Here is a 13,969-nt window from a genome sequence, read left to right as displayed (position 1 = left end):
CTCATGTCCCTTTGTTGTCACCCTCATGACACATCCCCATCTTCTGCAGTATCTGGCTACTCAAATGTCTATACCTTTCAAGAGTTCTTAGACACAAATAAGTTGTCAGTGGAATTTTCCTCTTGTAGGTAATTTCAGATTTTTCAGCTCTGCTAACTCCCCATTCCATCCATCTTCCAAAAACTGTCCATTTGCAGTTGGCCCCTTTCCTATTCTCCTAATCCTAATGGGTATAGACCTTCTTTGATTCATTTACTCTCATTTTAGAGGAAAAACAATGTGTGTTAAATTTTTGTTTAACTGGAAATTCTAACCTCATATATTTTAAGCAGGATAAACTTACTGAAAATGTTAAGAAACAGTACTTTGCAAGGTCAACCATTTTCTTAGTAATGATATAAAAGGTGTATAAGTAAAAATGTCCTAAATACAAAAGTTGCGTTGGGTAATAAATTAAGAAGGGATTTTTAAAAAAATGTTTTCTAGAAATATATTTATCCTAGAATGCTAAGAAGCATTATTAAAACACATTAATATTGCTCCCCCTCAAGAAATTTAAAATGCAAAGAAAATAATAATTGCACATCTTAGGTAGATGTTTTAAATGTTACTTTAATATCAAATAGAAATGTCTTTACCATTAGCTAGTCTGCAAATATTTATGATTATAAACCAGTTATTAGGAACAAACCCAGGAAAAAAGTGAGCATGTGTGTGTCTTAAGAGTAAACAAATATTAAGACAATAAATTACTTTCAAAACTGAAAAACAAATTCAACTGAAAAAATAAGTTAATAAAGGTAATTAAAAGGAATTAGTTTTTATTACCCCATTTTTCATTAAGGACAAAGAGAAGAATGTAACTCCAGATGGAGAACCCAGGCTCTAACCTTTGCTAATGCTTATTTATAATGGTGCAACATAAGTGAAAAATACTGAAATTGATTCAGAGATCATTTACCCGCAATGTGTAAGGTATTCTTCAAAGACCACAGGTGCAGTTCAGTCAAGCAGAAAGACATCGGATGGCAGAAGGAATCTTTGTCCTGTTTTTAAAATAATTAAGAAGAGGTACCAATTAATTATCTTTTATTGCCAATAAAACTAAAATCCCTGAGAAATAGGTAAAAAAAAAAAAAAATGGATTGCAACTAATGAAATTTGAGATATGGTCCACTAGAATAAATACACTTTAGTGCATTTGGTTAACCATCCAGACATAAACTGTAGGAAAAGGAAAAATATACTTCTTTTCCTGGATTTAATAAGTTATCACACTGAGAAATGTGGTAAGAAAAATACATATGTATTTAGGTTTTCAATAGCATATGTTTGGTTAAGACTGAGTATATTTAGAATTATTTAATATTTGACATGTTTTTAAGTTACAATTTTAAGGAAAAGAAAAATCTGTTACGTATTTATTAAGTACGAGCATATTTTGTGGTACATTTTTAATAAATAAAGCAAATTTAAGAAAAATAATTTAATAATAATTTTAATATTAATAACTTTAATAATAAAGCAAATATTTAAGATCTCCCACATACAAACAGGCTAATTAAAGTGAGATTTGCAAGGTAAATGGTATATAGTCACCATTAAATGAAACACAATTACTTAAAAGTAAACTGTGTGAAACTAAATTAGCATTTGGATCAGTTTGTTAATCTGCATGGCAAGATAGAGCCACTCTATTCTAACTGCATTTCAAACAAACAAACAAAAAACAGATCATGAAAATATACATCCTATATTTCCTACCATTTTAATAGCAGGAATTAGTGACAGACACTATAAATACTTTTTTTGTTTTTTAATCAAGTAGAACCATATCAATTTGGACTAACTGGGAGAAGGTCAGTTTGGGAAAAAATAGTTTATGATTTTGTAAAAATATATATAACTTTCAAATATTTGCTTGGAAATCTGTATGGTACTATAAGCATCCTATGCTATATATTGAAATACAGACAGTAATTTAAGCTATGAATATTTTGTACAGAAATCATAAAATAAATGTTCTTCCATCAAATTGCTAGATAACAAAAGACATTTGAAAAAATATTTTAAGATATCTGTTAACGATAGAAAACACCTTCAGTTTCTTTAACATTAGGAGTAACTAAAAATATTTCCCATACTATTCATATAGGTGCTAATCCAAAACAATTCTAGACATAGTACAAATTTCCTTGGCTCTTCCTTCACCTTTATAGGACCTCACTGAACTTAAAGTCATCAAGAAACAGATGCATTCAACTAAGGAGAAACAGCATGCCCAAGAACTGAAAAGGCAAAGTGAAAAATGGAGTAGCATAAAAGAGGGGCCCAATCATGCCTGAACAGCATGAGAAGCTACAGAGAAGTTCTGAAATGTTAGTGGTCCTTAAAGAAGAACAGGAATTCATCAGTTGATGATGACAATAATGAAGTTAACAAAAACAGATGACAATAAAAACTTGTTCTAAACATTTTATGCCTATTGACTCATTTAATCCTCATAGCTACTCTTTGAAGTAATATCATCGTTACTTCTATAATGAGGAAACAGACACAGAAAGATCACATAGCCAACAGGAGGTGAAGGCAGGTTTTGAATCTATGCAGACTAGCACCAGCGGCAGTGTGGCAACCTTAGTGTTCTGCTGTATTGGCATGTAGAGGAGCAGGAGGGAGCACACACAACAGTGTGAGTGAAAGAACGGCATGTCCCAAGGACAATGGTAGATCCAGGTGCATGGTGAAAAGTGTGGCAAAAGATGAAGCTGAAAAGGGTAAGAAGAAAACAGGTTATAATAATAATAGTAAATTTGGGGTTGATCTAAATTTATTTTATTACATTAAAATGCCTTAAAAAATAACAGTTCTCTGAAACTACTCTAGATCTACCCTGCTGTAACAAAATGCTAGTTGTCACAATATACAGGTTAATGAATAAGTACTAAGTAAACAGGTGGTTTATGAAGGAAAAACATCCATATGTGCAGAAGTTTCTATACAAGAGAAGATATTTAAATTAGATCATGCAAATGAGTTAGCATTTCATTGTGAATAAAGAAGAAGGATATGCTGAAACAGGTACATATCTCCTCTGATATTGAGCATCAAAGGTCACCAATTCTCAGACTATCCTGGAAAAAAAAATCACTTCCTCAATTTAGAATTTATTCAGATACATATAATTGGTGGCAATTTGGGCAAAGGCTAAAGTTCAGCTGTTGTTACATAAAAGATTTTTATCAGGTAAATAACATACAGGTTAAAATTTTAAAGACAGAATATAAGGGCTGCACCTTTAATTATACATCAAAAGAGGACAAACACTTGATATTCTATTTTTAATATAAGTTAATTCAAAAATAAAGAATTTCTCAAAACTTTATCCTGATAAAAGAAATGGAGAAGGAAGTGCAGTTTTCTTTATAATCTACACTGGTTATTTCTAAAAGACAGAAGTGTCTTTAGTTTGAAAAACCAATACATCTACTGCCCATATCTTTAGTAAGTTTGAAAGCCCTAATCGATTCATAAATTATGTTTTGGAGGACAACAGGCAAAACTGAGCTCTGGGGAGAGTTTCAAATGCTAAGAGCAACACCATTCATCCTTTCCATTTGGACATGGGAAATTTGGAAAACAGTACAGTGTAGAGTTCATAACCTATACTCATCTTCCAGTTCAACACCCAAGAATTCATTCATACTCAGTTCCAATGGGGTAGGAAGATTTAAAAAATAAACAAAAACCGAATAATCTATTTCTCCAAATGCTCTGGTATAGGGGCTGGAGTTGTGCTCACTGGTAGAGCACATGCCTGGCATGTGAGAGGCCCTGGGTTCAATCCTCAGCACCACATGTAAATAAATAAATAAAAGATCCAATGACAACTTAAAAAAAAAAAAAAAAAAAAAAGAACAGGACAAAAGGAGGGGAGAGGCATTCTCCTTCTGTTTTTTGAAGGACCCTCTTTGTGACTCCACAAAAATATATGGCATAAGGGTAGAGAAGTGGCTGCAGGAGTTGTTGCCAGCAGAAAATAATCAAGTCAGTAGCCTGATTGTATTTGTGTGCTCATTGAGAGTGGTGGTATCCAGACAAAACAAAATCTGTGCCCAGGAAAAGTAGATATGACAGCCAAGGAATGATCTATGCCACCTGGAGAAATGGCAGCAATAATCAGTTGAGGGAACAGGTCTAGCACCTAGTGGGTATGGCAGATGAAAAGAAAATGGCCCATGTCCACTAGTAAACAACTGGACTTGTTTATGAACACATGTCACAACCCCTGTGGACTTCCCAAATTAAGTGTGTATTAAGAGGGCTTTGCAAGGGGGTTAGGTATTAACAGGGGGCAAAAGATAATCAAACATGGGTTTTTCATCCTTCTTTTTTCCTGAACTCCAAATATCTGCCAGTAAGACCAAGTGAAACTAAAGAGAATTAATGGAATAAATAAAACAAATTCGTGAAAATCTACAATAATAACTAAATGAGCAGGGGAGGAGAGGGCCAAGTCAATACCCTTTTTAGTCTTCAAATGTCTTCCTATCTTCATACACTGTGCAACTTTTAAAACACCTTTAAAGGTCTTGTATCTTACTCAAGAATGCTACTAGTTAAAAAGAACGTTGATAATTTCCTGGTTTGAAAATCTGCCTGGAGGAAGTAGTCAGGACTGAGCTTGTACTATTCAAATATTGTATTAGTGCATAAATAGTTGTTTTGAAGTAGGGAAGAAAAGAATTTCAGAAGAATGCTGGATTCTGTATTTTGGGAAGGAGGTGTGGGCAAGGTTTGAAAAAATAATGAAACTGCAGGTAGCTACAAAAGAAGATAAGAAATGCTGCCCCACTCAGTGCCCTTGAGCATTTCTCTGGGGGGTAAAACCAATGTATGGTGACAGAGTTAGAACAATCACATAAGTTGTGCAGCAGGAAAAGGAATGAAAAAAATGTATTAATTTAAAAATATAGTAAAGTGTCTCACTATTGAACAGGAAAAAGAATTATCCAAATGAAAAAAATAGCAGACTGAAAAATCTGAAAAAAAATTTACCCATAATTTTTCATTTATTTTAAAATATTTTTAACTTTTACAATTTTCTGTTTAATTATATAAGGTAATTATATAAGATAATTATATAAAGGTCAGTTTCAGATATCTCAGAAGACCATTCTGAATTCAAACTTCAAGTCTCCATGAGAGAACAAAACAGCATGACTGAACTTGACCTAATTTAGGATGATTATTCTCTTGTATGGAGGAGAACCTATGATAGCTCAAATTTTGAGGACAAGGAGATGAGAGGATCCTAGAAAGCCCTCCTTTACTTTCTACTTCCATCCTCAAAAAGTTTCAACATTTAAAGACTATCCTTCAATTTGGGTTACATTAGAATTTAAATAATATTTATTTTCCTTAAGAATAATAGTTATCATATACACTTGGATAAAGTAACATGCAGAATAGAAATGGTTTCACTAATACCTGCTGATACCATTCTTTTAAAAAGTAAAAACTATGCTTTAGAAGTAGAGATTACTTGGCACTTAATACATTGCAAAATACTTGTCTTCTGCCAGGGTAGTTAGGTATGCTGGTTTCTGAAGGCAGCTTTTTTGACTGCTATGGGGAGGACAGGAAGCTTGAGGGCAAATAAAACCCTAATGTAAAACATGATAGTGAAAGGAGAATTATGCAAAGGAAGACACTGCTGTGGTTATAACAAAGATAAATGATACCATGGCGCCAACAAAACTTTTAAAATGCATGTCCATTAGCAAAATACTGCAAAGAGCCTAAGGGATGCTTTCTTGGGCATAAGTTTAGTATGTATACTTATAATTAATTATCAATAATTTTATGAGGACTATCTATTCACTAATTGAAAATGTACAAAAATGACAACTAAACAGCATGAATTTAGAAAAACCAGATTAGTTACATTACATAGTATAGTCATCTCTAGATAATTTTCAAATTACCTAAAATTCAGTGTATTGTCCCAGAATCAATTCTCCAATGTCATCAACATAGTATTATATTAATACCCATTAAGTATATTCATTAACATACTTAATCAAAGCCAAGTTTCCAGAAATAAAGTTTTGTTTGTCCTTTTAAAGTATTCAACAGCAGGAGGCTAAGGCTGTGGTTTAGTGGTAAAGCACTTGCCTAGTATACGTAAGACTCTGGTTTCAAATGCCAGTACCACAATAACAACAACAAAACAAACAAACCTCAAGCTTCGACAGTTTTTTACCAAAAGTCTAGAATAAGAACACTGGCTCATTTGTGATAACAGAGCCTTATGATATTAAATATAATTAAATATCACAAACATTTTGAGCATCTTATATGTATGACATTTCACTATGAATCTAGGATACAAAGATTGATAAAAACAGGACCTCTACTATCAAATAGCTTACAGTCCAGTACAGCACATTAAAAAAATAAAAACAATATGAAACCTGTGAGAAGTGCTAATTTAACATTAGCAAAGGGTTATAAGTGTTAAGTAGATGTTCTAGTTTCATAAAGTACAATCATTTGAGGATTGTTAGATTTTGTGAGACAGATAAAAGGAGGAAACAATACAAAAGTCTAAATTAGAAATATACAAGGCTTTATTTGAAGAATAATAAGCAATCTGGTTTAGTGCATAGGTGGAAGAGAAAAATTAGGGTCACACCAAGGATGTCTTTAATGCCAAATTTAGGAATTAGGCCTTTATTAGGTAACTAATGAGGAACAATGCAACGGTTCTGATTGGGAAAGGGTTTTTTTTTTTTTTTTTTTTTTAGAAAGACTAATCAACAGATCAGAATTGCTAGAAGGTAGGCTGGGGAGATAGCTCAGTTGGTAGAGTGCTTGCCTTGCACAAGGCCCTGGGTTCGATCCCCAGCACTGAAAAAAAAAAAATAAAAGAATTGCTAGAAGGTTAACTGGGTGGGTGGCATATTGAAGGAATGGAGAAAGATTTCATATAAGTGACCTGTTAGGCAAATAGTCAACATTAACACTAATATTCTGTGACAAAGACTTGTATTGGGATGGAGGCAGATGGAATGCAAAGAAAAAAAATTCAAGTGGGTTTTGTTTTGGTTTTATTTTTTGTATTGGGGATTGAACCCAGGCACGCTTTAGCACTAAACCATGTCCCCAGCGCTTTTTATTTTTATTTTGAGACAGGGCTCACTTAGTTGATTAGGGCCTTGCTAATTTGCCTCAGGCTGGCCTAGAACTTGTGACCCTCTTGCCTCAGCCTCATGAATCACTGGGATTACAGGCAGGTGCCACTACACCCAGACTAAAGTGAACTTTTGAAGAAAAAAATTTAATAATATATGGGCACTGATGAATTGGAAGTGAGGAAAAGGAAGAATCTGGAATGATCACCAAGGGAGGGGATATGGTTAGATCACAGCACTTGCCTTGAACACGTCTCCAGTGAGCAGGCCTGCCTCCATCAGCCTGTGCTGGGCAAAAGGGTACCAGTAGATCACATTTGTTTACAATGACTGGCTCAACAACTTAACCTCTGCACCTCAATTTTCTGAGCCACTGATTTCCTACCTGGGCTCCTATTACCCTTTTGCTTTGCCCCTCAGTTTTTGATTCTGGTTCTTCCTCTTTTTAGGCTGTAATTCAGTTTCTTCACTCTGGCAAAGAACCACAAATACCAAATCTTTAACCCCTTATCCAGACTTGTTCCCACCAGGTTTACCCAAATTTCAAGGGCAGGACTTAAAATATACAAAGAAACAGGTCAGTCTAGAAAAGAAGTGAGTTTTACTAATGGTAATAAGTGGACTGTTAGGAATAGGAGGAATTTAAGGTGCAAGGGAATCATGTGAGCATATATGGTTGGCAGCTAGCTAGAAATATAGAACAGGGGCTGGGACTATATAAAGACTATTTTGAAATTTCTAAGTGGAGAGGACAGTTAAAGCCACTAAATTGGATCCCAAGAGAAAAACAAATTCAAGGATAGATATCATGGTAATTCTCAAACAAGGAGATGATGATAAAGACAAAGTTAATAGTGCCAGGAAATCCATCGAAGAGAAAATAGGGTGTGTGTGTATGTGTGTGTGTGTGTGTGTGTGTAGTGGTTATATAGTGATCAAACTTGTTGGTTTTCCATTTCAACATACAGAGGATCTCAATGTTTTAACAAGGACATAGAAATTAAATCTACTAAAGAAGTATAATTCTACTGTTCTGAATGCTGGGCTCTGAGCCAAAAATGACTTCCTTCTAATCCTGCTGTGACAAATTTACCCCAAATCATTTAACCTCTCTGCCTCGACTTCCCCACCTGCAAAAATAGCGATAATGATATTTGACCTACATTTGTAAGGGTGTTGTAAGGATTAATTAATGTTGTATAATGCTTTGAAGATGAAAAGGGCTGAACGTTATTAGTGTGTATTGCAAAACTAACTGCCTATAACATGAAAATTTTATCCTTGAATTTTATCCCAACAGTAGTTGTAAAATAAATGGTCTAACTCCCTAAGTGACATTTATCTTCTAATGTTATCAAATTATTATTTAAAATATATCTAGATCTTTTCTATCTTACAATTGTTATTTCACAGCATAAAAAGTTCTAGATTGATTGGTAAGTCCAGAACACCTTTTTAACCAACATGTTAAGTGTAAATGTACAGAACATATTTATTTGATAATAAGGACCCACTGCATTAATAATGCCAAAAGGTAATATTTTAAAACACTAAATTTTAGATTTAACACATAACACTAAGTGTAAATGCAAGTACACAAAAAATGTATAAAAACACTAGCATGCTCTTATTTTTAAACAAGCTTTAGAACCTAAAAGATGACAAAAATGAAGTGAGAAATGTTTAAATCCATTAGATTTCTATCAGGTCTTTTGTTTCTTCTTGGGTTTAAAAATTATAACAGTAATATATCTCTTTAAATGCAAACAATATGGGAGTATTTGGTGTAGAAATGAAGAGCTCACTTCCACTTGCCCTCCCCACTCTGTTGGGAGCCACTACATAATTTACCCCATGGCCTTTCAGACTTCCTTGATGTGATATAATATATCCCCACACTCATGCTGATTTGTTTGTATCTTTGAAAAGATGGGATATGACTATACATGCACCTTGACACCTTGACTTTTTTCACTGAACAACACAGCATGGATACTCTGTCAGCATATACAAATCTATGTAAGAGTTTGAGTCAAAAGATATTCCATTAAATAATGATCGTAATTGCTTTAACCATTATTTCAATCAACAACAACCTTTCCAATTTTTGTCTTATAAATAAATTACCATGAAAATACACACATACAATTTATGTTTCAATGGCCTCTGAAATGACTGTTGCCAATCTACACTGCCAACCATCCTGGACAGCCTGTCTCTCTTTATCCTCAAGTCACAGCCCACCCAGCACCCCATTAAGTTGTTGCCAATCTGGTAAATGAAAAATTGATTCTTATCATTTTAAGTTTTATTTTTGCATTCATTAATGATATCAAACATCTTTTGTACCCATCTTTCTATTAAGTTCTTTATCCTTTATTATATACATTGGATACAGTCATTTAAAATTTTTTCATCAACCTTATATATATGAAGAAAATAAGAGAATGTAGAATGGACATTAAAAAAGAAAAAAGAACTGAGCACAGAAAAAACAAAACAAAACAAAAAAAACAGCAGAATACTCTTTGAACTCAATTCAACTAGTGCTGTACAAAGTGCCAAAGAGATCCAGACCCCATGGCCAAAGGATGGTTCTTCATAGCTGCTAACAATCGTCAACAGCTATTTCTGGATAAAGCAAAAGATGACAGATTTCGATGTACCAAGAGAACCTGTGCATCATTCTTACTAAAAGAGATTAGAAGAAATTCCATGCCTAGAAGAAAAAAGTAGAAATCTCTTCACTTCTGTGAAATAAACTGTGGTTAAAAAAAAAAAAAAAAAAATCTTTATAAATCTCCTGTTACTCTTAAATTTGGAAAATATTTCTCTAGGGTATTGTTTAAACTGTTTAATTCACTTAGTTAAATAGATACTGTCTGTCAATATAAAATTTTCCATATTGTAAGCAGTTTTGACATTTATACAATTTATCAATGGCTTCTTCACTGTAGCTGCTGCGTCCTCTTCTTCCTACTCATTATATGGGACAAATTAAATTTCACTAATATTTAAAGATCAGTGCTGACCTTTGCATAGCCATTTTCTGGGTTCCTATTAATACAAACATCTTGTTTGCTGATGTTGATTTTAAATATTTTGCTACACACAGATTTTTCCATCATTCCAAAGAGAATTATATCTAGCTGAAGTGCATTTTTTCAATGACCTTGCAAAATTATTACTAGAGTTTATGTTAGGAATTTTAAGGGGGGAAAAAGGCATACCTGAATAATTGAATAATAACAGTAATAACAATAATCTTCTCTCACCACTCCTCACATCCCCACAGGTACCCACCTTTCTGAACTTCAAAAATATGGACCAAATTCTTCCTTTAAGGAAGTACCTCAATCACAAAAATAAAAACACAAGGAAAATAGAAATGTTGGCAATATGATAATGATAATTAATTCTAGATTATAATTCTATAAAGGTAATTTTATGCTACATCCGAATAAGAAAAAAAAGTGACTTTGAAGAGAAAATAAATTGAATTTCAGTAGTAATTCGTAAATAGCTCAGTTAAAGACAAGAGAATGCTGAAATGCTCTTATCTAAACCAATGCTTAAATATTGAAATAATTTGTCAATTTAGAGTTACTATTTTAAAAAGTATATAAATCAAAGACTGTTGTGGAGTGAGCAATAATGAAAAAAAGATAGAAATCCTTTCTCTACAAGCAGGACAGACAGTGAAAAATAGTGAAGTGCCCTGCAGCTATACCACCTCAACCTTGTCAGATTTCACTTGTCAACACTTTGATGACAGATTGCCACCCCCTCCTCTAAAAAACAAACCCTAGTAACTGTTGAAAGAAACAGCTTCTTATAAAAAGTGGAATATCTCATGCAACTTGATAGTTATACACTTTGAAATCTTTCTTTACCACAAGAAAAAAAAAACTCTAAAACTTTTCTGTAGCTTCTATCAAAATTTAAAAGCTCAAAGAACCCTCCTAATATAGGGAAGTGAAGGGTAGATAACATTTTTAAATCCCTCCTAAATACACTTTGTGCTCATTATTTCTTGAATTCTCACAGGAGCCCTCTGAATTATGTACTAAATTGTGTGTGTTCGCATAAACGCATTTTTCTGGGCAAGGAATGGAGTCCATGTGCTTTCTCCCCCTCCAAATCAAAGGTTAGGTCCTAAGCCCCTTAATTTACAAATAGGAAAACAGGGGTCCAGGGAGGTAAAGTAATTTGCACAAGTTCAAACAGCTTATGAAGGTGAACAATTAGGATTGCAATTTCTGTTCACAGATTATCTTTGTTGTGTTCTTTCTACTCTACCTCTCTACCTAAACAGTGCTAAACAGAGCTTTTTTTTTGACTTATATAATTAACTCATGGCAAAAGATTTTTTTCTGGTTAACTTTTACTTTATTTTGCTTAGAGAACTGTTGAGGAAAGTTTTTTGAATAACTATTTTTATGTAGTACATTGAGTGTGTGAGTAAACTGACACACCTAAAAAATTTGATTAAAATTGGTGTTTCTTAGACACTAAAGAATCTTGCCATTATTTGCTTAGCAAACTTCACGATGATATAAAAATGAGCTTCAATATGAATTATTAACATTTTGTGGCTGATTGGCAAATATATTAATGCTTTATTTTTAAGTTACTATATCAGAGAAGTTTTTCTATTTTGGCTACCCACATTTGGTAATGGCTCCCACTGAAGTGGTTCTGAGCTCTTCAGTCTCTATGACAAGTTTTTAATGAAGGGTAATTGAGCCCTAAATGCTCAGTTTATAAGAATTCTGCAGTGAATCTAATATCATGATTGGATATTCCATTATACTCTTTCTTCCTTGATTGTTTTTACTTATACTAATGATTTGTCACAGTATTCTTACTTAAATAAGTTTTCATATGTTCTTTCAAATACTGAATGGAAAACCAAAGGAGATAACTTAGGAAAGAAGAGTCTTTTCTTATAGAAACGAAGGCCTCTGAATAACTACCAATGTTCCCTGAGAAGATATTGATTTCACCTTAATATATTTAACACAGACATATATCATCATGGCTTAAAATGCTAATAATTTCCTAATGCAATAGGAAAGTATTACCTGACATTTAAACATCAGTGGAATAAAACGAGGAAGATTCTTGATTATGATCATGTTTTGCCCTACAGGCCAAACAAATCAAAGATTAATAAAATGTATTCCGTTCTTTAAATTGTACTCTATATTGTCATTTGAAGAGTAAATGGTAAAACACATTTGAAAACCTGTAGTAAATTATAACTGTACAACAAATGTCAGTTTCCCTTTCTTGAAAATTCAATATCCATAAAATGAGTCTTATTTCAATAGTACCTAAGAGAAAAAAGTCTAATTATTTTAGAATTTCACTGGATATTTCATCTAATTATTTTTAGTTTGGTTCAACCTACATTCACACAGCATTTAGTAAGTGCCAACACTGAACCAGGCACAATGCTAGGTATTCAGGATATGAAGAAAAAACAAACCAAGAACTTGTCCCTGAGAAGTCATAACTTAGGTGGGATAGGGTGAAAGGAGAAAAACAATGACTACAATTACAGAGTATGGAAAATATTACAGAACCATGTCCAAGAGGAAAGCACAAAAAAGAGAGTTATTTCTAGGATCTAACAATCTCAATCACAATAAAAATAGAAATCATATATGCATTTTCAGAACCTGAAATTCTTCAAAGAAAATGAACCATGAATCTACCATAGTTTCCTAATTCTAGTCACTGTTATTCACACTAATAGGCATCTAAAATTTTAAGTATCTTATAATCAATGTGTTACATTTACTATAGTGGTTTTTTTTTTTTTTCATCAGGACTTGTTACTAAATCAACAGTACCTTATAATCTATGGTAAATTATAATCAAGAAAACATGGTTATGTCAATGCTTGATTTTCTTTGGTAGAAAGACCAGCTCCAAGAGACTTGGCAACACATACAAAGTCCTGCATAGAGGACCTTCTAATAAAGATGGGGGATTGTGCACATGTACTTATTTGCACTTTCTTACAAAATCACACTGAAATGACAATAATGCAATAAATTGGGGGGGGACTCATAAGGCAAAGTAATTATAGGCAAGATAACAACAAAACAGGTGTCATCAAAATTGTGGAGGGTAAAACAGATGGGTTAAGAGGTAACTGACAACTGATCTGAGAAGCAGAAAGTCAAGTTATCTATTATGTAATTAATAGCTGAGAATCAAAAGGCACATACACTGGAACCCTAGAAAGGTTCAGAAACTGGAAGTACCATATACATCTGAAGGAATGGCTGCACTCTGACAACAAGAAAACTGTTGAGAGACTATATAACAACATGGAGACTTCTAGGTGCACTTCCCTGAAGCACTGCTGGGCAATAATTTCTCCTAAAATAGAAGAAAAGTGAAAATGAACTCTTTTGAGAGGTTATACTGAAGTAACTCATTAAGAAACAAAAAAGTTACTAAGAGTGAGGGAGCTATACTGAAAAGAGGGAGAAAATAATTCTTGGAAATAAAAATATTTGGAACCAAAACAAAAATTCAAAAGAAGACTCAGAAGATACCACTGAGGAAGCCTCCCAAAAGGAAAAAAAAGAAAAAACATGCACATGACCACAGGTGCACATAGGAGAGTGGGGGGAGGATTTGGAGAATCTGTCAGACTGATCTTAGTCAGACATCTGACTAAGTAAGAAAATGGAGACAATGGAGGGAAAGAAATTATCACAGAAATCATGTACAAAAATTTGCCAGAACTAAAGTAC

General features: G+C 33.3%; 1 protein-coding gene across 1 annotated transcript in view; it reads right to left on the bottom strand.

The window, feature by feature from the left end:
- Positions 1-13,969, bottom strand: part of Wdpcp (WD repeat containing planar cell polarity effector) — a 374,171-nt gene that overhangs the window by 299,012 nt on the left and 61,190 nt on the right. The window contains 1 exon segment of the mRNA XM_047522166.1: positions 962-1,046. Coding sequence (XP_047378122.1) covers positions 962-1,022 — 61 coding nt within the window. The 5' untranslated portion in view covers positions 1,023-1,046.

This window comes from Sciurus carolinensis, chromosome 13 (assembly GCF_902686445.1).
Source record: "Sciurus carolinensis chromosome 13, mSciCar1.2, whole genome shotgun sequence".
Lineage (NCBI taxonomy): Eukaryota > Metazoa > Chordata > Mammalia > Rodentia > Sciuridae > Sciurus > Sciurus carolinensis.
The sequence above is the reverse complement of the archived record's forward strand: the minus strand, read 5'-3'. Positions and strand labels throughout refer to the sequence as shown.